Here is a 27,463-nt window from a genome sequence, read left to right as displayed (position 1 = left end):
TTTTTCGTATAGTAAATTTCTGTTATCAAAAATTTTTCATAAACACTATGAAACAAATTCCTAAGAAACAAGTTGAGTTGGGATAAATGTTTATTATCTTAACCTGAGAAGCTAATTATTTAGCAAAAAAATGATTAATGAGTGTATTATCTTTACCTGAGAAGCTGCTTATCTATCTAAAAAATACTGATGAGATTATTTGATGTAAAATTATTTTTCAATCTAAACTCTTTTTTGTTATTATAATCCTACAATAAAATAACTGATTTTGATTCGTTAATTTAGAAAAGTTGAAAAAAAAAAAACAAAACAGAAAAGCAATTCAAAAATTAAATAACAAAATATTAGCTTATTTACATTTAAAATTCAATCCGTAGGTCTAGTAACTGAGTTACTCTTTAATTAAAATTTTTCTGTAGGAAATTTTCCTAATAACAGTTTTTTAAAATCAAATTTTGAAAGTAAAATAGCAATAAGACTCCAATCCTGAAACTAAAAGATAAATTAACCAAAGAATAAAAAAAGTTATAGAAGTTATATATCGGGAGGTCGAGGGGCCACCCAACTCAGCTGCAATACTTTTGGTCCATCTTCTATACATAAGAATCCCAATACACACAGATGCTTCCAAACAAAATAGCATAACTGAAAATCCTAAAGATCCAGGATCAACATAAAACTTGTTTCCATTAATCGAATGGTAAATTGCTGCCACTGACCATGCTAGACCAAGTCCAAGAAAAACATTCACTGAATTTGATCCAGTCACATTACCAATTGATCCATCGGCATATTCATCATTAATGGTAGCTACCTTGCTAGCAAAGGTATCTAGAAATCACAAATGTACAACTTTTCTTTAAAATAACTTTTAAGACACTACAAACAAAAACTCCTAATTTAATTTGATTGCTTTCTAATTGCAAACAATTTTTTGTTAACTAAAATAAGCATCACCTCAAACTGAATAAATAATTTTCGATGTTAAAACTAGCTATGAATTAAATTTTGAGATATCTCACCAGGCAAACTAGTTCCCATTGCTACAAAAGAAATAGCTACAACACTATCAGCTAGACCAACTGTGCAACCAAAATGTGATGCAATGTCTCCAGTAATAGCAGTTAGTATTCCTATCATAATAATTGAGGCTGTGAAACAGGCCCACCCTCCCCAAATATCTGTGGGAGGAACAAAAGCAAACAAGACCTTCCAGAAAAACGACAAGTAATGCATAATATAATCTGCATATGTAGGTTCAACATCATCATCCTCTTCTTCGTCTCCTCCAAATTCTACCTAAAAATATTTAAAAAATAGTTTTAATGCAAAGCACTTTAAAAATGACTTTTTTTAAAAGTAAAGACAATGCATCAATTCAATGTTTTTGTACAGGGTGCGCACAGTATTTAACAATCAAATTCAAATACACTGCTAGCAGCCTGCATGGCAAAATTTGATTTTTTTTTTCGGCGTTAGTTTGAAAATTTTGTTTGTGAAACAATTTTTTTAATGGCTTAGACTTTAGCTAGGAAATGACTGACCTGGGTAAGTAAGTAAGATCATTTGCTTGTGACATGGGAAGGTCTGTGTTAATGATTAGAACCTGTGTGGCAAAAGACTTAAAGAATAACTCCTAGAAGGTGAGAAAGGGTTAGCTACAAAACAAAAAGGCTAAATAAAAGCAGCTAAAGAACTCTTCTAAACTGCTCAACCAATTGAAGTACCCCTTATGTTATGGGTGTGATGTGGTTCTTCTATAATAAAAAAATTTCTGCCAGAGCTAAAAAAAAACAAGAACCAGAAAAACCTTTGAAAGTTTGTTTACATAATTCAAGGTTATGTATCACAAATAGCTGTAACAGGCTCCATGGCTGTGTCTTAGCAGGCATTGATGCACAAGTAATAGGTATTGATTTACATTGATTTCATTAAGTAATAGGTAAGAAAATTATTCCCATTTTAAAATGAAGTTTTATTCAAATCCAATCTCAGTGTTTCCTAAGAAAATTGCATTTTTTAAAAACCAAAGTTTGATTCTTAAATACTGCATGCATTCTGCTTTGTTTACACTCAAACCAAACCTGAAAAGCCTCTTTAAACTGCTGAGTCCATGAATTCGATCCTAGAAGATTTTGATTTTTTTCTGTAAGCATGTGATCAATTGTTTTCTTAAATTCTTTGCTCTCCACAATTGTAACTTCGCATGCTCTATGTTCCCCTTAACAAAACAGATTCTGATTAAAATTAAAAGTATCACATATGAAAAATTATGCAACAATTAATCTATTATAAAGTGAATTAAAATTTTAACGCAAAGATTTTGTATGATATATCTTATCAGTATGTTATTCTAAAACATAAAGACACATTGTTGCCTAGGACCTAAGATATTTAGCAACAATAGCTTCAAGATCTTTAAAAAAAATTTCACTTTAAATGATTATGAAAAAATCTAATGTTTTTACTTATTTTAGAAACTGGATTCATTTTAGTTTACTTTTAATCTTCTTCCTTTAAAATTAAACATGTTTATATTATATAAACTTTACTTAAACATGTTTATATTATGCAAATTTTACTTAAACATGTTTACATTATGCAAAGAGACCTTAGACAGAGAAGAATTCTATCATAAATTAGGTCTTAGACAGAGGGGAACTCTAAAACTACTCCTTAAAATGATATTCTAAAAACCATTTTTCATTATGCTTCTTTGATGAGAATAGGTTTACATAACATGAATATGATAAGTTATAATCGCTACCATTTTTTAAACCATTTTTTTTTTAATGATCAAACAAATAATACTATATTTAACAAATTAAGGAGGCTAATACCAAGTGTTGGTTTTCCAACCTCCAGAACTTTTCTGAGATCATCATCTTTAATGCTACTCAAATTGCTTATTGTTGAATTTACTTCACCTACAACTTTTGGTTCTCCAAGAACAACTGTAAATTTCTTTAGCTTCTCATACTCTTCTCGATTAATAATTGGGATATCAATTGTTTTTCTTAAAAAAAAAAATCTTTTATTTATAAAATAATATATAATTCAAAAATATATTTACATATCTTATAATATAAATGATATTTTCATAGTACATAGTATAAATACAAATAAATGTAGGAAATACTCGCACGCTCATTAGAGCATCCCGCTATCGGAAATTGCGTAAATGCGTAAATTCCGATGTGAGAAATAGTTTATAAAGGTGACTCCGATGTGATTTTATCTTTTTATTTTCCGATATTTTCCGATGGTTTGTGGTGGCTTGCAAAATTTTGCTGTAATTTTGCATAAACTTCGTAATTATAGATAAATACATCGGAAATACCACAATATTACGAGTTTACACTTTAAATACGATTTGTTGTGAAATTACGCGAAAATATCGTACGATAGTGCGTAAATCTTGAAATATATCGGAGAGTGCTTGAAATTTTCCCCATCGGCCTCGGACTACATCGCACCTCTGATGTGATACCATTCCTCACCATCGCATCACATCGGAGTCACCTTTATAAACTATTAAACTATTTCTCACATCGGAATTTACGCAATTTCCGATGGTGGGATGCTCTAACGCTCATCGGATTGCTTTTCGAGTTTGTCATTGACTAGCATACATATGGTGCCTTCATTTATTTTTAATCAACAGCCAAAGGGGCAGTCAAAACCAGTTTTAAAGTAGCAAGACACAACTACAGTGACTTGTGATCAGTGATAGTATAATAAATACAAAAAAAAAAAAGATAAATAGAAATATAACTTTTTGTGATACTTAATGTTTCGAATCTAACAGGAATCGTCAACCACAAAATACAAATCAAAAAATAAGAGGGAACTAAATGATAGAAAAATTGCGATGGTATGAATTCCGATGTCATAAAAAAGTAAAGAAGAAAAATCATGGCTAATGGCCGTCCAAACGGTATGAGCCTCAAAGGCACTGTCCCACCTCTCCACTTTTTTAACTAATCAAATATAACAAACGATTAGATATATTTTGTATCAGCTTTGTATAACTGATAAAATGAAACAAATTTCACAAGTTTCACTAATTTACACGACTTTATTAATGTTGTTTCTAGAAAAAGAACTTTGTGACGTAATTTGCAGTATAGTTCATGAAACGTGACAATTTTCTTTTTAAAATATTTTTTAAAAAACAATGTTAAGTATAAGTGCTAAATAAATTTCTAATTTCTTTTTAAGAGTTTATAAAGTATAACTATTTTATCATTTAGAACGTTTGATTACTAAAATAGTTAACACCTGTTCGGTACAAAACGTAATCAAATTACTTTTGGTTCAAAGGGTGTTAACTATTTGGTACAAAGAGTGTTAACTATTTTAGTAATCAAACGTTCGGGATAGTTTCAAGAAAGTTTCTGTATGAAATGAATGAACATCAGTGTTCTCTCCATTATTAAGCATTGAGACAGTTTGTTATCATCTTTTATGTGGTTTTTGATCATCAGTAAGAACCTTTTCACAAAAAGTTTCACCAATCGAACATAAAAAAAAACTGTTTAATTTTGTTGTTGTAGCAACAAATTGTTAGAAAATTTTTACAGTATTTCTCAGTTATGATAAATACAATAAAATAACAATTATTTTATTGTTAGCCAACATTTTACTAATAATACAATTTTTTTGCCAAAAGTTTTTTCACCGAAAACCCTGTATCTATCAGATCATTAATTGATTGGATCGAATAGAATTTTAATGAGGGTTTATGCTTTAACTGAATAACATATATTTGTTTGTAAATCTCAAAGCGTATCAATAATTTGTCAGCTGAGTAGAGCGCCCTCCCTCTCTGCATGTTTGGCAACAGGTAACAAAATTATTTTAAAAAACCATCGTTACAAGAAATTGGAATAAATGTATTTTTTCATGTGTTTGAAAAAATAATTTTTTATCAAACATATGACGTTTCGACATGAAACAACACATGTTTGATCAAGAGGCTGTAACAGAAACTCGTTTTGATCAAGAGGTTGTAACAGAATCTTGTTTTCAAATTCTGATTAAACTAGTAACTAGTCGTTGTCTAAATGTAAGATTCCATCATTTTTTTGGAAATCAAAGATTAAAAAAACAAATATTAGGCATTAAGAAAAACTTATTTTAGGACCAAAAGAATTTAATTTGACACCTTTATTTAAAAAATAGAAAAATCTGGGTTCTTTTTTAGTTTCAATTCTACAAATTATTAAAGAAGCAATTTATGAATTATTTTTTCAATTTTACAAGTATTTATCATTTTCACACGTTTATTATTAAGTGTTCTTTATCGTCTTATTCAACTTATTCGCTGCGAAGTAACACGGTGGTTAGAAAATGTAACAGCTTTTGAAGCTCTTTGTTTTTCTTCAATTTTTAAATCAGAACACTATCCATTGAGAAAAAAAATTAAGATAAGGTTTTTGTAAAAGTGAACTTAGCTTAATTATATTTATTTTTAAAGTTAAAAAATTTTTATGAAATTTTATGTAAAAATAATGGTATATATGATGTTAAAACAAATAAAATATGTTGTGCCTTTGTGTTACTAAAAAATAAATGTCCTTTATACATTATTTTCCCATCCATCATATTTTCCCCTGGATATTTAGTTTATCAATTTACGCGTTTTAGCCGTGGTCCAGTGGTTCTAGAAATACAAGAAAACTATGTAAAAATTCTTTTCACAACTGCAACAAAATTGAAAAAAAAATTTTAGTTATCATGGCTCATGGGTCAACACATCCTTACACATGGTGTGAAGCTCCAATAATGATTTGACAATGACCCAATATAAATGTTTGTTATTCCTTTAAACCAATAAGCTAGCTGGAGATACTTCCACAACCAAGTTTTCAAACTCTCACCAAAAACAAATTTAAAATATTGTTGCTTTATATATTGTTATATATTGTTATATATTGTTATATATTGTTATATATTGTTATATACTTTTTTTTTTGATGTCTGTTCCTGCCAACTATGTCTAAAATGTTGTAATTTATTTTTCCAAGTTAATCTGTATTAGCAAAAATGTAGAAGTGATTTTTAAAAATCACAAAACTTTGAACTTAATAATTTAAACTTGATAAATAATCTAAAATGGAGTCACCATTAAGTTATACATTAAAAAGGGAGTCACCATTAAGTTATACATTAAATGGTGACTCAATTTTTTCTTTTTAGACTGATTTAGACCAATAGCTGACAGCCAGAAGCTGAAGATTTGTCTTTGGATGAAGTTGAATTATAAAATGCAATAGAAGGAGTTGGAAGAGTAGTAATGCTACCAATATCTCCCATTTCTTTGTCTAGTCTTGCAGTGGATATTTCTGTTATTCTGAAGAGCACTCTTGTTTCGTTATCCAGGTCTTGGTCGTTAAGATCATTTGAAAAGAAAGTTTAAACAAACTCACCCTAGTTAAACAAATTTTACAAAAGGCAGAGTCAAAAAACTTATCTTCAGTTGATTGATCTTGGCATATACTTTTGCTGGCAATACACCAACATGTCAACGCGCTCAGCTTGTAGATTCGTGCGCTTACAGTTGCTAGTACTGTTTGAAGCAGAAAACACTTTTTCCAAGTATGTCGATGTTGCCTGCACGCATTACCATATACGGGGTAGTTTAGACAAAATTTGAAACTCGTTTCAATTGCAAACTGTCCCAATTAAGTTCCTTTCCTTAATTAATCTGTTCAAGATGGTAAATTCTTGATCACACATTCTATCATCAAATTTTGGTCTTGGTTTGAAGTGTTCTGTATCTTGGCATAGACCTCATCGTTTTCACGTGTCTGTTTTTGATAGTCTTTTATCAGCTCTGCAGCTTCAGCTCAAGAATGAGATGGTAGGTGATTAGGTGATGATGGTTAGTATGGTGGGCGATCGGTTGTAGCGAAACTTTCTACTGCATGCTTTTCTATTTCGTTCAACTTTACAATAGCCTCAAAAATAACGTTCCATTTGGGTTGCTTTTCTGAAGAAAAATGTCGATAGAAAAGTTGAACTTGAGGAAACTCAAGTTCAAAATAGTGTCAAATCTCAGTCCCTACTTCCATGTGCCATGATTTTAAATAATTTTTACCGAAAGACACCGATTCACTTTGAAATCTAATTAAGTTTGCGGAGCTAAAAACTGATTTTTACTACAGTTTTTTGTAATTTTCAGCGTAAAACTGGTCAACCCGCCACACCAAAATAACTTAGCGCACGCTCGCAGTTAAAATCAATATTCACCTCGCTTGAGAACATTAATTACAATTGTGCATATGTGAAGTTTAATGTTAAACGGTTCACCGTGTTTTTCTACACAGTGACAAAGTTTGTCGGGGACATTCGGTTCAAAAATGTTTTCCATTTCGTATTCGCATATAAATGTTTTTACTATAAATGAATTTAGATATTTTTTTTATTATAAATGGATTTAAATATTTTTTTATTACACCTAAAGTTCATGCAGTCTTTGATCAAGTGACTGAATTTTGTGAAATAAAATGATTTCGTTAGGGGCGCCTGCGCCGAACAGGTTTTTGAACATGTTAGAACGCGATTTAAAATTTTTATTGTAAAACTAATAAAATGAAAAACATCACACGACTGCGATTGTAAATTTTATCTCATTTTTGCTAACAATATAAGCAAGATTAATACAAAATAAAAATAATAAAATCGATGAAATATTTAAGTTTTGTTAAATGAATTAGTGGATGTTGCAGAACCAAAAAATATTAAAATTAGAAATTTTCTTTCCACTTTAAAATTATTCCAGCTCACCTTGTAATGTTTACATATTGTCAACAAAATATCGTGTGTCAGTAATTACATAATTATTTTATAGTTAGTAATCGCAGGATCATGAATAATTCCATCAAAAACAACGAATCACTATTTGTTTGTTTACTTGTTTTAAATTATGCATAAAATATAGTTACGGAAAATTAGATAATTAAACGCGATCAAGTGCAAAGTTCTAGATATTTTGTTTGAGATTAACAATTATAAAAAGCAAAAGAAAATACAGATTTTTTGATGAGTGATGAAAAGCATTATTGTTCTTGGTCACAATATGTAAAAATATGATAAATGCAAATTATATTTACCTCGGAAGTTGCTAAAAACTTGTGGTACGCAAAGTTTTTAAAATATTTTTTTCAAAAAGTCAAAAGTAGAAATAAGTAAAATATGAATCATGAAACCCAGAGTAAGAGTAAGAGTAAGAGAAGAGGTTGTGAAAGACGTTTGTAATCATAATGTTTGAGAAAAAAATTCTAACCTGGTCGAGTTTTAAAATGTAAAGAAGAGAATTTTTATTGAACTCTAGAAGCTATTTTTTTAATGTTTTGCTTAGTAAAAGATAATAGAGCTACCTAATTTTCAATTGGCTATAAAAAACTTCCTTTGCTCACAGTGAAATGTTCCGGGATATTTAACAAAAGCTCAACATGTCTTTGTAAAACATTTATAAAGCACAGTTGCATTAATACCAATTAAATTAGTATTATATTGCCTCAATATTTCAAGAATGATAGCAAGACAGCACTTTATCGCGTGTGTGTTTATTTATATATGTTTGTATATGTACACACACACACACACACACACACACACACACACACACACACACACACACACACACACACACACACACACACACACACACACACAAGCACGCATATAGTATGGGTTTAAACGAGACGTATAAAAAACGTTTCATAAAGCACAAATAAAAAACTTTAGGAAAAAGAAAAAATTTTAAAAGTAAAAAACTTTAAGGAGAATTTACAAAGGCTTTACTTACATCGTTTCATCATCGAAGAATTCAACTTCGCCCATGCAATCTTGGTAATCTACACCTCTGCCGTAAGCACTCCCTTCAATAGTTCTGTATGGCACGCTAACTTTTCCACGGGCCCCAATAAGTCGCAAAATACGAAGACTTAAAACACCAACTGTTTCCATGACTTCAAATTCGGAGTGATCAAGAGAAAATATTCCTGGATAATCGTCATCTAGAATGGTTACCGTTGCAGTACTTGCTTCCCCAATAATAGTAGATGAAATTTCGTTTTGCCCTTTCTCTGTCGTGCATCGAATAGCTGTCAGTTTGCAAAAAAAATGTTCGTCTAGCTCAAAAAGATCATCATCAATAATGGTGATAGGGATTTTTTTTATTGTTTCCCATGGCTTGAACTCAAGCGTACCTTTCGCAAGCTTATAATCATCGCCTTCATTAGCAGTACCGTCAAACGTTTCGTAGTCTACATATACAGTGTTCTTTAAATCTCCAAATCTCATCACGGTTAAGAAGCACTGACCACAACTTTCCACGACAGTATATTGGTCAGGATTGAATTGAACATAATTACCTACCACGGTATTCTTATTAGCATTAATTTCTTCTAATTCATTGTTTATGTCTTTGTTTAGCTCGCTGTCATTTTCTCTTTCTTTTATTCGCAAAACATTTCCTTGACCAGTTAAAGCTCGAGTTGCTTGAACCCGATAAAAAGCACGACTTTTGTGTTGTAGTTTCAGATTTTCTTGATCCACTAATTTTTTTAACGCAACAGTATCGGCATCTGGGTGTTTTGCTCGGGCTCTATGGAAGGCTTCCATTGCTATTTTTTTTTTATTGTTCATGATTTCTATTGGGTCGTCAGATTCTTCATAAGTGAGAAGTTCAATGTCTTTTTCGTCAAAATGATCGCTGCTGTTATGATGTTTTTTGCTTTTTAAACTAACAGAAACAACATCTCCATCTCCAGTTTGTACAACTGTATGCCCGTGTTTCTTTGTTTTACGGAACTTTTTTCGAAGTAAGTGATAAAAGTTTATTTTTCTATCTATTGCCCATGCTGCACAAACCATAGCGGGAAAACATAAAAATGTTATAATGCCTTCCCAAACTTCAATAACTCCAGGACTAAAAACTGATAAGATCAAGTACAACCATATATATGCAAACATTGAGCAAGTTGCTGTAAAAGCAAAAACTTTGATATGTCGAATTCTCCTCACTTCTCCAGCGGGTAGAACTACAACACAAACGGCCGTAATCATAAATAAGTTAAATGCCGCAGATCCAACAATAGTTGACGGACCAAGATCTCCTGCTTTAAAACCAAGCCCTATTATCTCAATTACTGATAACAAAATTTCAGGTGCAGAACTACCTAAAGCCATTAAGGTTAAATTTGCAACTGTTTCATTCCAAATTTTAACTGTTACTGTTTGTTTTTTTCCATTTACTGGATCTCTTACAGTTACCTCTTTTTCCTTTGACGTAATAATTTCTATTGCAGCCATGAATCTATCTGATATAATGGAGATTCCGAGGAAAAAAAAAAACATTGCAATTAAGTACACAAATGCCTTTCCAGCAACTGCTGCTTTACTATTTGTTATGGTAGGACTTACCCAAGCAGGAAGGACAATACCATTTTTGCATGCAATTTTTTGTGTAGTTTTGCATACTGGCATTGTTTTATTGGCAAATGTAGCTTCAAAAAACCAAATAAAAAGCAATGCTACCACTAGACGCATTTTTTTTTATAGATAAATGACGAAACTTTATGCTTTAACCTGAAATAAAACCAAAACGTTTTTTTTGGTGAAAACTAAAGAACATTTTAAAAATCAAGCAAACAAAAATTAAAAAATACAAAAAACTAAAAAGCAAACAGTAAGACATGAGCATAAGACATGAGCAGTGGAAAGTAACATAATCGGTAATATTAACAAAAAAATGTGATTTTTTTTTTAAGGGAACGGTTATAAACGGCTCAATTGCTATGTCTAATTAAATATTTAATCGATACTGCAGTTTAAACATATACACAGCGACAATCTCATAAATATTAATACAAACAAAAGATATTTTTAAAAAATCTTTGAAAAAACATTTAAAAAAACCTTACTTTTTTTGTTTCAAATATGAACGACATCAACTTTATTTTTTATTTATTCAAATTTGTTGAATATTTTTTCCTGTTTCTAAATCGGCGATTGAAATTTACGTTCAAATTTAACTTGCGCAAGATAGCTGAATATACCTCAAAGATAAGTCAAATTTTTTAACACCATTAAGATTTATGTTAGGATATTGTTCACGATGATGGTTTATTAAATATCAGTAATCCGAACTTTTAAAAGCGACACAACTGTCTAAAACAATATTCTTTTCTACTGGAATTAGCCATTGTTTACAATCTCGCAAACTCCAACGGGCAATCTTAGTTGTGCTAGTTATCCAGTACGTAAAAACGCGAAAAGCGTTGTGGAAACTATTTTGCACTTTTTGTTAAGAACGTCAGAAATTTTTAACGGTTTCTTGAATGGATGCTTAAGAATTTAATAATTTTTTTACAACGAAAAGAGTATTCTCATATAAACGATTTGAGTTTTGCAAAGTCAAACGTCGTTGAAAATATAATTGCAGAAGAAAAAAGAAAATTGTCAGAGGCTAAATCATTTTATTTTTAAAAAACCTCGATTACAAGAGTTTAAGAATTAATCTTTAAATTGTTCAGAGCTCGCCGAAATTAATTCGTTTACGTACAAAAAAATCCGATTTCAACGAAGATTTTTTAAAAAAATGGGGAACTTCTTTGTGAATAAGAAATCAACGAAGCAAATTCAAAAGTAAATTAAGTGCTCTTTTTAATATGAATTTCTACTAATAGCCAACTTAAAAATGCTAATTATAGTTACAAACTTTAGCACCACAAAAATAAAGTTAGGGACAAAACTAAATAAAGAATACATACACATTTTGCCACATCAAAAAATTTCCATATTGTTTGTTTTAAAGGGTTTAAGAAACATGATACGCACTAAAAGCGAAGGAATCAGTGATAATAATGGATCTGTTTTCCGAGCTCATAACAACCTTGATGTTTTCATAATTTTTACAATCGAAAGTCTATAGTATATATTTAATATACCTAAAGTTAAGTATGGTAAAAGATAAATGATAAAAAAATAATAATAATTGTGCGAATAAAAGATAAGTATGCAAATAAACTAATATTTTAAATCTAATTATCTATAATAATCCGATTTTTGGTTGGAGTTAAAACGCAATAAATTCTTTAATAAATATATTTGCTTTGTTGAAATATATAGTAATTAAGTAAAACTCTTGCTGTGCAAGCTTCATATTTTTGCGCGACGTCGAAGAGATTGAGCGACAAGCGGAGAAAAACGTTTTCCCATATTGTGGAGGAACAGTTGCCGAGTGTTGTGCGATTTTTCTGCGAACCGATCTTATCGATTTTAAAAAAGGTGCCGCCTTGTAAGGTCTTCTGAAAATTCATTTTGTTAAATGAATTCTAAAAATTGTAGTTAATATGTTTTTATGCAAATATTGATTTTTTTAAAAATTGCCTTCGCAAAAACGCACATGCCTTTTACAGCGTAAAAGAAAGTCACGCTTCTCAAAAAAAATTTTTAAAAATTCTTCGTAAGATTATCAAAGCCTGTGCACGTTTTTTTCTGAGTTATTGTTCTTTTAACAGAAAAATTTTAATCATAATAATTTTGACCACAAAATGGGTACGCAAAATTTTTAAAATATTTTTTTCAAGTCTGAAAAAATAATTACGAAAATAAAAACCTAATAACGATATAACGATAAAAAACATAATAACGATATGTAATAAATATATAGTAACGATATATAATAAAAACATAATAACGGTATAGTTACTAAGGTTTCGTGTACGATTTGATTTTACATTTGATTTTTGCCTTTTTACACATTTGATATTAGCTTATCTCCTAAACCGGTTTTATGCAGTGGTGACATTTTGATCAGTAGAAAAACACGAACAGATGTTTCAATAATATCTGTTTCCAAGAAAGTTCAACAAGAATAGACGTGAACTGTTTTTGAGCGTTCAAACAGATCATTTGCTCTGTTTTTAAAGCAATCGTAAGAGATTGAAGTTTTTAACGGTCAACGCACCAAAAATTTGAATAGAGACAAATTGCACAGTATTAAGTTGTTTGATGGTTTTTTATAATTTTATTGTTTCGTTAAAAAAAAAAAGTTGAGAAAAGTGAATTATTGAAACTACCCGAAGATTTTTTTAGACATTCGTTAGAACACTGCTCAATGTAAAAGTAAAACCCCAAATGTTATGTATAATGTTTAATTTGCCATTTAATGGTTGAATATTCTAAATGAACTTTTTTTTTTCCCCAAAAGTGGAAAACTTTTAGAAACTGAGAAAAAAATAAGCAGCATCAACTTTTATCCATGAACAAAAAAAATTTTAAAAATTTTAAAAAAATTAAAAAAAAAATGCTGAATAATAAAACACACATTTTATTTGTGTACAAAGATTGTTTGTGTACAAAGATTGTTTTAAAAAATTGATGCGGCAGCGAGATGCTAAACCTGCTGAATTTTTATAAAATATCAGTTACGTCAGATATACATACGTTAGATAAAATACGTCAGATAAACAGCCAATTAACTGATTTAACTGTTCCCTTTTGTTTTTTTTTATCTTTTTTTTATTTTTATTTTTTTTTTTTTCATCATTTAGCATTTTGTTGTATTATACTAAATTTATTTAGCGAAACCCTTAAACTTTAAGTGTGTTCAATTGTAAAATTTTTTTTAACAATAAATTGAAAATTGAAAATTTGGCTTTAGTAAAAAAAAAATGTCAACGTCAACACGATATGCCAACAGATAAATGTCAACGTCAACACGCTATGCCAACAGATAAAAAAAAGTTCTATACGGAAAATTTTTCACAAATTCCAAGTTACCAACAATAACAAAACTTTGTGAATAGAACCGTAAACAAGTTATGTCTTAATATTTGAAAGTGGTTTATAGTTTAGTACTTATAGTAAATATATCTTTAAAACAACAAACAAAATGATATAAGAAAATGATACTTTGAAGAGGGTGGAATGGGGTAAGGCGGGGGTGTGTGTTGGTGAAGGAGTTGGAAGAGTGGTAGGAGGAGAAAGGATTACTTTATTCTGTTTTATTCTGGTACATTGGAATAAAATAAAGCCGCAATATATATAAAAATTTCTCTTTATAAAAAGAAAAAGAAACGAAGAAAGTTTCCCGACCTAAATCTCGTAAAATTAAAAAATTAAAAAACCTATACTACTTAGATTCATTTTCTGGATCAAATTTTTAATGTTTTTTTAAATTTTGTCTTTTTCCTAGTTTTATTGATACAAAAAAGATGTTTTCAAATCATTGGGGAGATTGGTCAAATAATTAGAAGCTAAAAAGTTTCAGTTTTCTAGAAGAAACAAAATAAAATGTACAGGATGTTCGAAATGTACAAATACAAATGTACGCGCAATTTTAACATAAGCTAGCAAAAATAATCAAACTACAGTAAATTTTATTTCAAAAACACAACTAAATTAGGAATATTTTTGTAGCTTATAAAAGTATGCTTGAAATGGCCCCCATTTTCTTGCACAACAGAATCCAAACGGGCTACAACAAAAATGGACGGACATTAAACTTCTTGGAAACACCCATCCAAACATTGACTTTCTTCGAATACAGTAGCATTGTGTAAGAAGCATTTGGATTTTTTTTGGACCATTTAATGCAGTTCTTTGTATTTATTTTGCTATTGATATAGAAGAAGCATTCATCAGTCCACCATACTCCAAAAGTTCCTTGTTTTGAAGCAGCCAATTAGCAAAATGGATTCAAAGTGGTAACCCTGTTACTTTCAACTCCTGTAGCATGGTGAACTTGCAACGAAATATTTGAAGTTTTTTTCCGAAGGATATGATGAATGGATGTTTTAGGAATCTCACATCATCTGAAGTTTGTTGAGTGGAGCAGCAACCTCCAAAGCAATATGATACAGTGATTTCGTCATAATTGGTGTTCATTATTCTTCTAAAGATGGGCGAGCTAACTTCTGCTGGTCGAGAACTTTGCTTGTTTCTTCGAATATATCAACTAATCTTTTGATGCTGTGTGTAGTGAATGGATCTTTTATTAAACCACGTGCTTGTTAAAACTTTCGTAGTGTTGCTGTTACACTTTTACCCCCACTTCTAGAATAGCATTTGATGATGAAAATTCTGTCTTCCATAGAAATATTGTTCATTGCTGTATTCAAAAATAACAACCTACGACATAATAATCCTTCCTTATATTTGTTTAAAAAGGAACATTTTAGAAATATTCTCATTGGCTAATTAGTAACAGACAAATAAAACTGTGCGTTACTTATCGAACACTCTGTACTTTGGTAAAAAAAGCCTAACTGCTTTTGTAGTCTAGCGCTATGATTAGGTCACTAGTCTCGAGGTCACTAGGCTCGAGGTCACAAGCCGGGCACTGGCTTGCTGGGGGTGTCACCGCGGCATTATTGCTGTGCCAGCACCCTCAAAGTTCATAGTAGTATTTAATAAAATATTTTCTTGCATTTCCACCGCAGCTCAGTATCGGACGCCCACCACAACCGCAGTGCAGCCGCCCTAACCAGTCATTTGTATTGGCTAAAGACAAGCAGCGTTGCTAAGACTTCATTTGCTTGCCTCACTGAATGCTGATATCGTGAATGGAATAATTTCATGAATACAATAGTATCACGAATGCAATGTATTATAAGTTTAATGATATCATGATGCAATGAATATCATCACTGTATGATGTCATTATATCGCTAAGACGCAGTCATCCCTCAACATCTTATGTGGGTGAAAAACTGTGATGTCACACCCCGGATGGAAATGTGAGAGGGGGTGAAGCAGCAAAATATTTTTCTCTAAGGTACCGAAATTCTTCACACCTGCCCTGTTTTTCAATGTATTTCGACAAACTCATCGACTATTTTTGTCAAGATATTTCTCCTTTTTACACTGTCATTTATCATTTTAAGTTACATTAATTTTCTTAAAGTCACAGTGATGAGCAAAGATTACAATAGTAATCATCCCTGTTGTGTTCCCGAATAATTCAAATAACAAATTTGTTACTATTCAATGAAAGATTTTCCTGAAGCAGAATAGATAATAACGTTCTAAACTCTAGAACATTTTGTTCAGCTAATTCATCAAGGTGTCAGCACTATGTGCTCATTTAGATATTGCCTCAATACATAGTGCAGATTCATTCATTGAATATATCAGCACCACATATTCCATTACCACACTTCATTCATCAATGGTGTATCTTGGCAACCTAGAAAGCACTTCCCTTAAAAACCTTTTTAGGTTTCGAAACTTAATATTTTCTGAATCATTCAACCGATCAGGGAAGTAGAACCACCGATCATATTATTAGATGAAAAGAAATTCTTACAACACCAAAAGGCATGAGGGTATATCCTTTATCAATTTATCATGGTACGTAAATGATAATCATGCCTGTTCTTTTGAGGGTCGCGACACGTTTATTTTTTGGTTTCTTACAAGTAACCATATTTGTTTTCTATTATTAATAATCTATATTCGAAAACCGATTGAATATATCTATTATATATCTTATACTGCTATATTTAAACTTGTAAATAAAATGTTTTTATGCAGCTCAAACTATAAAAATATTTAAAATGACATGAAAACAGATCTTTTTGAGAAATCAGGTCAAATTTCAAAACCCAATATCTCACAAGCCGTTCTATAACCGTTTTTTTTTTTTTTTTTTTGGTATTATTGTTTCAATATCTCACAAACCGTTCTACAAAATTGAAATTTATTCCTTGTGATGGTGTAAAAAAAACTTTTATAGTTTTTAAGGGTCTGCGTATTGCTTCAGTTCCGTATTGTCATCATTCCGATAAGATAGCGGAAAAAAAAGTGTCTTCGGAATAATTACGACAAAAAATCGGTAAAAAAATTTTATTCGGTATTGTAGTTTGTTTAAATCTCGGTATATACCGGATATCTCGTCAATCCGATGACACTTTTTCTTCTGCTACCATATCGGAATGATAACCATACAGAAATGAAACAGGAGCGGTTAAATCCTGATATGCGGATGACAAAAGTAATACTTCAAAACAATGTTTTGAAAACACACCGCGTATATCTTTTTAAATGGATAATTTACGGTTGTCTACAATAACTGACAATGAAAAATGAAGACTTCTCTGTTTTCTTGTGGATATGACAATTGTAAAAGTACTTTCACACGTCGATATGATTTAAAAAGACACATGATCAAGCTCCATGGAGTCAGCGATGTTAGTCACAGTGGAAATTGTTTATGTATTTAATGTGGACATCGGTTCCATAAAATCAAAGATTTGCGAAAACACCTCAATCAAAGTCATAATATTGAATTCAGAATCGAGTTACTCAATTTTGATAATAAAGCAAGTAAGTCTGCTAATTGTGGCTAAAAATATTAGTTGAAAAATGTCAAATGCTATGTTAAATATATAGCATTAATTTGTTTGTATTTTTATTTAAAAGGTTTTGATAGCTGGAAATGTCAGTTAGAAGAAGAGAAGGGAAGTTCTTATGTTAAGACTCAAGGTGATGTTATTGGAAAAGATGGTTCCAAAACAAAGTATTGGCAATGCAATCAATGTGATATATATAAATCAAGAAGAACCGGAAAGCGCAGAATTAAGTCTTCAGGTAACATAGTTTTTTAGTTTGCTTTGTGACAAAGTCTTGTGTCTTAACATAGCATGGAATGGTTACATTTAGAAAATGAAGTTTTATTAGTTTTATATTTATATTTTAGTTGATATGTTAATTAAAATCAGATTTAAAATTATGGTAAATAAGATTTTTTTTGTGAAAGGTCTATGCATATAAATCTATTTGAAAGTCACTCGTGTGTAAGTAATACTTTAAATTTGTAATAATTTAGGAACATGCAAGATTGAGAAAAACTGCACATCAACCATCAAAGAAGTTACAAATAGTGATGAAAAAGTAAAAGTTGAAGTCTGCTATACTCATTATGGGCATAGCCAAGGCTATCATTACACATGGATAACTAAACGTCAACGCCAAGAAATTGCCTCTAAACTACAACAAGGAGTTACACGCAGAAAAATTCTAGATGATATAAGGTAATTTGTTTAAATGTGTATTGTATTTATATTGATATTTTTGCAATTGAAGAGCATTTTTCTAAACAAAACTCTATTAAATCTAAAGTCTATTTTTTCTGATCTTAAAATATTGGCATACACCCTGTCACTTACAAACCTTTTGATTCCACAGTCTGTAATATGATTCCAAACAACTAGTACATAGTAATTTGTTTTTTTATTCTTGTCATAAATGTACTTACAAATTTTTATGATAGAGATGATATTGGTTCTTAGTTTCAAAGAATTCATTTACTCGAAAACAGAGATATTTTAAACATTGGACGCGCTTTTGGATTGCAAGAAGTGCAACGACATGCAAATGACCAAATGAGTGTTTTATCATGGATCCAAGAATGGGAGCAACTAGATAAGACCCCTATTCTTTTTTATAAACTTCAAGGTAAATAACTTACTTTTAATGCTCTTGGCAGTAAATCTTAAAAAAAATTACTTTTATTTCCATATATTAAAAAAATTAAGTTTTATAAGCTTGAAATTTCTGCATTCCATAACGTTGTGGAAAGAATTTAGCAAACAAAATTCTTTTTTTAATATCTTAATAAAATCGTTTTTATAAAAAATTATATTTTAGGCCAAGCTTCATCTCAGCACGAGTTTAAAGATGAAGATTTTATCATAGTAATCCAGACAGAGGCACAGAAGGAAATGCTGGAAAAATTTGGGAGTAACGGTTTATGCTGCGACTCAACACATGGAACAACTGGTTATAATTTTCTTTTGATTTCTCTACTGATTATGGATGAGTTTGGTCAAGGTCATCCAATTGCTTGGTGTTTAGCTAACCATGAAAATGAATCATTCGTTAAAGTCTTTTTCAAAAAAATAAAAAATGAGGTTGGGACTATACAACCTAAATGGTTTATGACAGACTTAGCTCCACAGTTCTACAATGCTTTTTGTGAAGTCTTTAATCTTCAACCAAAATGGTTATACTGTGCATGGCATGTAGACAAAGCATGGAAAGAAGAATTGAGAAAAAAAATTAAAAGTTTTGAAATTGAAACAGTTGTTTACAAAATGCTTAGAACAGTTCTTGAGGAAACAAATGAAATTCTTTTCCAAGATAAATTATCATCCCTCATTAATAGGCTAGAATCCCATGCTACTAGTGAGTTTAAAGCGTATTTTTTAAAATACTGGATTTGTGTGACAAAAAGCTGGGCCTATTGCTACCGCGTTGGTGAAGGTATAAATACAAATATGTTTGTTGAGGCATTCCATAGAACTTTTAAATACAACTATTTAAAAGGAAAGTGTAATAAACGTGTTGACACAGTTCTTGTGAATCTTCTTAAATTTTCAAGAGATAAATTATTTTCTCGCTTGATAAAATTAACTAAAGGTTCTTTGACACAACGTATGCAAAACATTTATGACAGACATTTGAGTAGTAAAAAAATGTCTTATACAGCCATAAATAAGACTTCTGATGAAAATGTTTTCCTAATCAACTCTGAAGATGGGCAAAATAAATATGTTGCAACAAGACTGTCAGACAAGTGCAATACAGTAGGTTGTCGGTTGCAGTGTATAACCTGTTTTGTATGTACACATACTTTCCATTGCAATTGTTCTGACTTTCTCATAAAAAATACTTTGTGTAAACATGTACATCTGCTTAAGGACTTTTTAGCTGTGAACAATAAAGTTGATGATAAAGCTAAAAATTCAGTTGAACTACAGGATGGATACTCTTATAACGAAATAAATTCAATAAAATGCAACCTAGAGAAATTACACAAAGTTTCAAAATTTGAAGAAACAAAGTCTAAGACAGTGAACTTGCTCCATACCTTGATGCACCGTGTTAACAACTGTAGCAACTTGGATATTGAAGCTTTAAAATACATTGGAAAACAAGTGAGTAATGAACCATATCAATCTTTTTAACAGTTATTAGTTTTACATTAAACACACGCACACACTTACACACACAATTAAATATATTATATATATATATGTATATATGTGTATATATTTACATATATATATATGTGTGTGTGTGTGTGTGCGCGTGTGTGTGTAAATATATACACACATACATATATATAAATATATACACACATACATATATGTGTATATATTTACATATATATATGTATATATATATATATATATATATATATATATATATACACGCACACACATATATATTGGAATCTATTTTAGATAACAACTACAATAAACACTTTTGATGCAGTGTCAAAATATCATTCAGTGAAAGAAATAGACGTCGTCATTAGTTGCTTCCAACAAAAGAATTAAGCCTCAAACAAATTTTGTTTCAACAAAGAAAAAAAGAAAAGAAAAAACTAATGTGTGTTTTTGTAAACCCACTACTTATGAGAAAGAAAGTATCTTTAGGACCGAAAAGCTGAATAATAATGAAGACGAAAAATCTCTTAGCACTGTTGATGGAGTAACTCACAAAAGCTGTTCCAATAAACTTGCTACAATTGGGATTTCAACTATAAACTTAACGATTCCAAATATAAGTGTAAATATAGCATAAAGATTAGTTAATAATATTCAACAGTTGAATCAATTTAACATCTAGATTTTCTTATTTATTTTACATATGTATTTCTTCCTGACCTCAAAGTTTCTTTATTTCAGATTGCGTTTGTTTGTGTTTTTTTTGTTTGAATAATATAAAAAAATAAAGTAAACAGTTCTATTATAAGACAACCTTGTCCTTGGATTTTTAAACATAGTTTAAACATATTATATAAGGTATAGATATATAAATTAACAGAGTTAATGCCAAAGTGTATCAATTATTGTTCATAATTCATTTCTAAATTTCAAAATACGTTTCTTAAAGATTTAAATCTTTAAAGGTTTTTGTGCACTTTTAAATATATAAAAGTAAGTGCAAATATAAATAGTGTTTTGAAATCAGAAAAAATTGAATTTGTTGTGCAAGACAAAATTCAAAGTTATCCGTTTCACCCTTTGTTCACCCTTTGTTCACCCTTTGACGTTTCACAAATATACACCTTTTCAAGATGTAATTGAGAAAATGAAAGTTGTTAATAAGAAATCAAAAAAATGTAATTGAGAACATGATAGTTGTAATTAAAGAAAGTATAAAGAAGACAAAGTTCTTTGTATTTTGAATTTTGTAGTCCTAATATACATTGTAATTTATGGCTGAAAATAATATAATATCAATAGGATATATAAAGTCATGAAATGAAATGACACAAAATGAAAAAGACATTTGAGGTTTAGGCGGTAACTGGAAAAATGTTATTGGGTGTCAATTAAAATTTTTTTTATTTTTGTGAAAAATTTAATTGAGATTTTAGATGAATAATAAATAAAACACAAATAATTTAACTGAGTCGGTGAATTTTCAAACATGTTGTGTTTCTTGATTGCATATCGCGATTTCTAAATTACATGTTGTATTTCTAAATCACGTCTTACTTTTCTGAATTACAATTTTCAAGTTCTCAATTACATTTTGAAAAGGTGTAGAGCAATTCCATGGTCTCCTTAATTGTGTTTATAATACTAATTATCACATAAACTTCTTTTAAATACAAATTACTTCTTTGATAATAGTAGCAAAAACAAAAAAATTTTAAATTAAATTGAGTATCATTTATAAAATGAATTAACAGAGAAAAATAATTATTTAAAGAACTTTAAGAATTCGAAAATTTTTAAAATTGGAGAAGCGTTTTAACACGATTTAAGTAAACAACCGTAAATTATCCATTTAAAAAGATATACGCGGTGTGTTTTCAAAACATTGTTTTGAAGTATTACTTTTGTCATCCGCATATCAGGATTTAACCGCTCCTAAATGAAACGATACGCAGACCCTTAATAGTTATGATTAAATTATTCGGATAAACTGAACAGAAAAATACCCAACATCAAAGAAGTTCTAGTGCTCTTTTGTAAATAATATGTTATTTTATAACTTAATAATTGTGTCATTGTAATAAGTGTAAACGTTAAGTAAATTAGAACTGTGAGAAAAAAATTTATGAGTAAATTACTAGAAAAAAAAATCACAATAGTTAAAATTAAGATAAAGCTTTTTATTTCTTCTAAATTATTATCTTTATTTCATCTATATTTAAATAAAAGAGTTTGCTTGTACTAATTTTAAATCCATGCGTTCATTGCAAAAGGATATGTAATAAAAACAATCTTTTAAAAAAATAATACCTAACGTTTAACTTCATGGTTTTGAAACAACATTTGAAACAACATTTAGATGGCGCTGCTGATTTTTTCTACAGTATTTCCACTCATTTCTTTTTATTGCTTTTATTACTGGTTCATTAAAATGTGTAAAACACCAACAACCGTGTGATTTTAATAGATTATTAAAAAGCACCATTTTTACCATAGCCAGAATTTCTTTGAGTTTCTATTGAGTCGTTATGCAAAAAAACTCTGCGAGCGGCACATGAAATTTGAAACGATTCTTCTATTTTTAATATTTGAATATGCTCATTTAAAGTTCTTAAACAAGAATGAAAAAAGATTAGCAGCAGTAGGTCTGAGTTCAACGAAACTCTTGTTTATAAGGGGTGTATTTAGGAAGTTGTTATTATTTATCCTCTATTTATTAACTCTTTTTATTCGTCAGGATAATAAAAACTTGATTGGGAGGATAAAAATTTTAACAACAACAACAACAAAAAAAAACAGGTCGAATTTTTTGCCGCAATTTTAAACAACATTCCAAATAAAAATTTTGCCAATTTGATTTTTTAAAAATTTTTCTTACTTGTATTAGTGGATGTTAACATAACTTAATACACGATAAAACGTTTTTTAGTCTTCCATGACGTTTTGGTCGGCATTTTGTTTTGCAGTTCATTATCAAACATTATGTAGAACGTTGGCTGTTAAGTTTACTGCGCAGTCCTCTAAAAATTAAATCTCGGTTTGCATTAACAAAATTTACGAGTTGAAAATATTGATATCAAAGTTTAATATAATAATTAAAGGGGAAAAATCGCCTTTATTTATGGCACAAGGTTTCATATTAAACTTTGTAAAAATTGGTTAAAAATGGTTTTTTAGTTTATTTTGGTTTTGTTTTTTTATTTTATGTATTGAGACATATAGTTTTAAAGTTACAAAATATAAAATCAGCCAAGAATAAATGATAAGAAGTGTATCGCTTTAATTCGCTGAAAAAGCGAATTGTTTGTTCCGTGTGATAAATTTTATTCATAATTATTTATATTTGTAAATTCTCTTCAACTCATCGTTCTTTTCTTTTGGTGAGCATACAATGTTTCTGTCTGTGAATATACAAAGTTTTCTGTTGGTGAATACACGAAGTTCATTATGATGACAAGTAAAAGAGAGTAGAGGTACTATTTCTTCCATTGTCCTTTTGTCTATTCGCTTATGATCGCAGACATTTAATTATTCACGATGAAGAAGTCTATCCCTTGTAATAATATAAACAACTTGTTTACTATAAACGATTGGTTTTTTAGAAAAAAAAACTTAAGGATAGTTTTCTAATGAAAGCCATGCGAATGGAATTTAATACTTAAGATAAAACAATTGCTTGCGACTAAAGTAAATAATCGAACAGTTACGGTTCCCGATTTTGCGGTTACGTAATTATAACAAAAAGAGTAATAAATCACGCCGGTTTTTTAGACATTGCTAACGTTTACAAGTCCTTTAGCGTTCAGCCAGGATGGTGTCTGGAGTAAGTGACAATTAGTCTTTCTGAATCTGTCTTTATCTATGCAATTCACTCAGAGTTTGACAAGATAATCAGAGTTTTACTCTTAATTTTTATTATACTTTTAGACTCTTTATACTTATCCTAGAAGCCATGGTGCTTACAAAGTGTTGATAGCTGCTGCCTATAGTGGTGTTAGCGTCGAAATTTGTCCAAATTTTGTTTTTGGAAAAACTAACGAGGATAAAGAGTTTCTACAGAAGTTTCCCCTTGGAAAAGTAAGTCGGTAGTCAATATTTGTATCTATTTATGTTAGTAAAATAGTTAATAGCTGGTAAGAAATACTAATTACTGACATACAATGTGAAAAAATTTAAATTTATATTAGTTTTTTTGTTGTAGAATTAGCATTCAATTCTTTTAAAAAATAAATATTAAAGTAGAATGTAATTATTTGACTTACAAGAAATACTTTTACTATTTACTATAATGCCACATTTTACTATCTACTATAATGCCGCAGTTGATTGCCTGTAGAGAGTTATAAAAAAAAAAAAGTATTTAGCAACAACTTGTTTTAGATAATATAGCTAAAATAAAATTTAACACCAATCATAATAAAATTTTTCAATATTAAATATCTAAAGGTTCCTGCATTTGAAGATAGTAATGGCAACTGTTTGAGTGAAACTAATGCAATTGCTCGATACGTTTCAAATGATACTCTTCTTGGAGGTCCAAATGCCATTAATCAAGCTCTCGTGCAGCAATATATAGAGTTTGCTGATAATGAAATTCTTCCATCTGCATGTACCTGGACTTTTCCAACCCTTGGCTTCAAACAATACAACAAACAAGACACTGAAAAAGCAATATTTCAAATTAAAAAATGTTTAGCATACCTTAATGATGTTCTTCTATCTAAAACATATTTGGTTGGTGAACGAATAACTCTTGCTGATATATCTCTTACTGTTGATCTTCTCACCTTGTATGTTCAGGTAAATTTTTATATTACCAGTATTATAAATCATACAGTAGTTTAAGTGTCTAATAAACTTCATAAAATTTATCAACCTTTTTTTAAAATTAATGTGCATGCATAACATCAAGATTGAAAGTCATAACTGCAATATCGAGAAGTTTATTTTAGCTTAGAATACTTGTAGAAAATTTCCCAGTTTTCTCATGAAACACTACAGAGCATTAAATAGTGAATTTTTTTTAAGAAGATTTAAACATCAATGTTTCTCATCTTCCCTGTGACTCAATTACATTTGAAAATTATGAAATTAAATGGCAATGTTTTAATGTTATCATTTGCAATGTAATGGAGTTGCCATTCCAACAACCTTTACTTTGTCTAATATTGTATGGGCTGGTAGTTTGGCTAAATTGTTTTCCCTTTTAAAACTCATGCAATTTTGGTTGCATGAATCCTGTCTGGGGAGAAATTTGTTTCAGATTAGGATACCTGTAGGAAATTTGTGTGGTCACCACAAACAGTTGGTTTTCTCATGAAACACTACAGAACATTAAATGATGAGTTTTTCGTGAAGATTTGAACATAATGTTTCTCTATCTTCCCCGTGACCCATTGACATTTTAACAGTTATAAGTTTGAAAATTGATGTTTTAATGTTATCATTTGTAATGTAATGGAGTTGCCATTCCAACAACCTTTACTCTGTCTAATATTGTATGGGCTGGTAGTTTGGCTAAATTGTTTTCCCTTTTAAAACTCATGCAATTTTGGTTGCATGAATCCTGTCTGGGGAGAAATTTAATTGACTAAAGGAACTGGTAGAATACCTGTGTGGAAAAAAAAAGTTTATTAAAAAATGTTTTTTCCAACATTTTAGGGGTCTGGGTGCCTATAAAAAACGATTTTTCTGACATCCCTCGGTAAATGTGTTTTGCAAATATCATATAATTGTTGTTTTTAGAAACATTAGAAACCAAGACAAAAAAAAAAGTTCTTTTTTTTTTTTTTTTTTTAAGATTAAACTGTTACTATCTTGAATAATGTTTAAAAAATTTAAGCTAAGGAAAATGTTTGTTTTTTTTAATCTTATTAAGTTTTTATCAATGTTGATATCAATATTTGTATTTAGTAATAAGCAGTCTTAATAGTATTTGATTAGTATGCAATTGTTTATTTCACCTTCTATGAATTTTTTCAAAACATCACAAGTTTTACAATTTTCAGTTATCTCTTTGTTATTAAGGTACTAGAGCCATCTTTTAGAGCACCATATGGTAACGTCAATCGATGGTTTTTAACATGTATAAACCAACCCAACTTTAAAAAAATTATTGGTGAAGTTAAACTTTGTGAAAGTATGGCTACATTTGATAACAAAAGATATCAGGAGCTTCATCCTAAAGATCAGAAGAAAGGTAGCAGTAAATTGAAAGATGTTGCAAAGTGTAACATTTAGCTTGTGACTCACTGACTTTTTTTTTTTTTATATATATATATTTACTTAGTATATGTTTGTTACTTTTAGCTCCAGCAAAAGAAACCAAACCAAAAAAAGAAGAAAAGTCGAAAAAAGAAGAAAAGTCGAAAAAAGAAGAAAAGTTAGAAGAACCTACTTCTCTTGAAGATGAATATGACACTCCAGCTCCAACTAAAAAAGTTGATTACTTTGCTGATGTCCCTGAAAGGTTTGTTGTCTTAAATATGCTGCTGATTAAAATTAATTTTCTTTGTCCACAGGATCCATATGGATACCATCACTTTATATCAAAGAAGAGGAAAAAAAGGGTTTATGGATTTTTTTCTTTTCTATTTTAAATTGAAAATTCATAAAAGTTTCATTGAGCTTATGTAAAGTGATGGTATCCATTTAACTTTGTTTCAAGACATATGGATCCTGTGGATAATAAAGGGTTAAATAATAAAATTTCTATTAGACTGTTTTTTACTCTAGCAAGTTTGTTTTTGATGATTGGAAAAAAATGTACTCAAATAACAAAAGTGAAGTCTACTTGCCCTGGTTTTATGAGCATTTTGATAAAAATGCTGCAAGTATTTGGCACTGTGATTACATGTACAATGATGAAAATAAAGTCAAATTTGTTACATCAAATCTTGTAAGTGGTTGGATGCAACGTCTTGATGGACCTCTTCGTAAAAGTGCATTTGGTCTTGTAATGACCACTTACAATGAAGAAAAAGCATATTATGCTATTCATGGTGTTTGGCTGTTTCGCGGACAAAATATTGCTTTTAATGTAAGTATCAAGCTTTGTTTTCTTTATTTTCTTAGAATTTTTTGCTTTAATTAAAACTTTGCTATTTTTTTTCTCTAGCTGAATCCTGACTGGGGAATGGATTCTGAATACTATAAATTCAAAAAACTTGATATTGAGGTTGCAGAAGATAAGCAGTTATTTGAAAAATACTTTCACGATGTGGAAAATAATTTGTATGCTGATTTTCATTGTTACAAATAAATTGAAAATGTCAAGCATTTATAGTAAACGATAAAATGTCAAATATTTTTGCTTTACTGACACTTTTAGAAACAAATTATTTTTTGAAGTTTCTTCTGATTATTCTTATGTCTATTAATGCAGCGGCGTAGGGCGAATAAAGAGGCGCTTACGTAGTTAATCACTAGTAACTTTCGTGACTCGTAAAAAGATCAAATAAATGTTAATGAGAAAAACGGATTATCGTAAATAG

At 29.8% G+C, this 27,463-nt stretch overlaps 4 protein-coding genes across 7 annotated transcripts; 3 read left to right on the top strand and 1 right to left on the bottom strand.

Annotated features, from left to right (window-relative positions):
• Window positions 1-22,511, bottom strand: LOC145182444 (sodium/calcium exchanger 1-like). 3 transcript variants are annotated; one of them, XM_090084854.1, is made up of 6 exons: window positions 22,281-22,511; window positions 8,816-10,599; window positions 2,841-3,016; window positions 2,085-2,221; window positions 1,023-1,299; window positions 1-831 (listed from the first exon to the last, which is right to left on the bottom strand). In XM_090084854.1, the coding sequence occupies exons 2-6, from the start codon at window positions 10,558-10,560 to the stop codon at window positions 449-451; spliced, it is 2,718 nt and encodes a 905-aa protein (XP_089940980.1). In that variant the 5' UTR covers window positions 10,561-10,599; window positions 22,281-22,511; the 3' UTR covers window positions 1-448. The 3 variants fall into 3 exon arrangements, with proteins under 3 accessions (XP_089940980.1, XP_089940982.1, XP_089940981.1); XM_090084856.1 differs by lacking the exon at window positions 22,281-22,511 and adding an exon at window positions 11,784-11,960; XM_090084855.1 differs by lacking the exon at window positions 22,281-22,511 and adding an exon at window positions 10,935-11,452.
• Window positions 17,241-18,434, top strand: LOC149889577 (uncharacterized; the record flags this gene model as incomplete). Its single annotated transcript, XM_090085146.1, has 4 exons — window positions 17,241-17,343; window positions 17,440-17,607; window positions 17,846-18,050; window positions 18,309-18,434. Coding segments are annotated over 4 exons (516 nt in total), but the record flags the coding sequence as incomplete, so codon positions are not given.
• On the top strand, window positions 18,067-20,645 carry LOC149889576 (uncharacterized). Its single transcript, XM_090084857.1, has 3 exons — window positions 18,067-18,474; window positions 18,667-19,955; window positions 20,265-20,645. Exons 1-3 carry the CDS (start codon window positions 18,402-18,404, stop codon window positions 20,358-20,360), a joined length of 1,458 nt encoding a protein of 485 aa, XP_089940983.1. The 5' UTR covers window positions 18,067-18,401; the 3' UTR covers window positions 20,361-20,645.
• A 122-nt stretch (window positions 22,512-22,633) lies between the features above and the next one.
• On the top strand, window positions 22,634-27,319 carry LOC145182485 (elongation factor 1-gamma-A-like). Of its 2 annotated transcripts, none has more exons than XM_090084860.1 (8): window positions 22,634-23,443; window positions 23,742-23,793; window positions 23,898-24,047; window positions 24,417-24,770; window positions 25,998-26,169; window positions 26,280-26,439; window positions 26,706-27,009; window positions 27,088-27,319. In XM_090084860.1, the coding sequence occupies exons 2-8, from the start codon at window positions 23,782-23,784 to the stop codon at window positions 27,229-27,231; spliced, it is 1,296 nt and encodes a 431-aa protein (XP_089940986.1). In that variant the 5' UTR covers window positions 22,634-23,443; window positions 23,742-23,781; the 3' UTR covers window positions 27,232-27,319. The 2 variants fall into 2 exon arrangements, with proteins under 2 accessions (XP_089940986.1, XP_089940987.1); XM_090084861.1 differs by having other exon boundaries at window positions 22,673-23,443; window positions 23,573-23,793.
• Window positions 27,320-27,463: the final 144 nt, after the last annotated feature.

The sequence above is a fragment of the Hydra viridissima genome, unplaced genomic scaffold (genome assembly GCF_058129835.1).
Source record: "Hydra viridissima isolate aposymbiotic clone 2 unplaced genomic scaffold, HvirCarnegie_v1 scaffold_4, whole genome shotgun sequence".
NCBI classification, from domain to species: Eukaryota; Metazoa; Cnidaria; class Hydrozoa; order Anthoathecata; family Hydridae; genus Hydra; species Hydra viridissima.
This window is presented reverse-complemented; position numbering and strand designations above follow the sequence as displayed.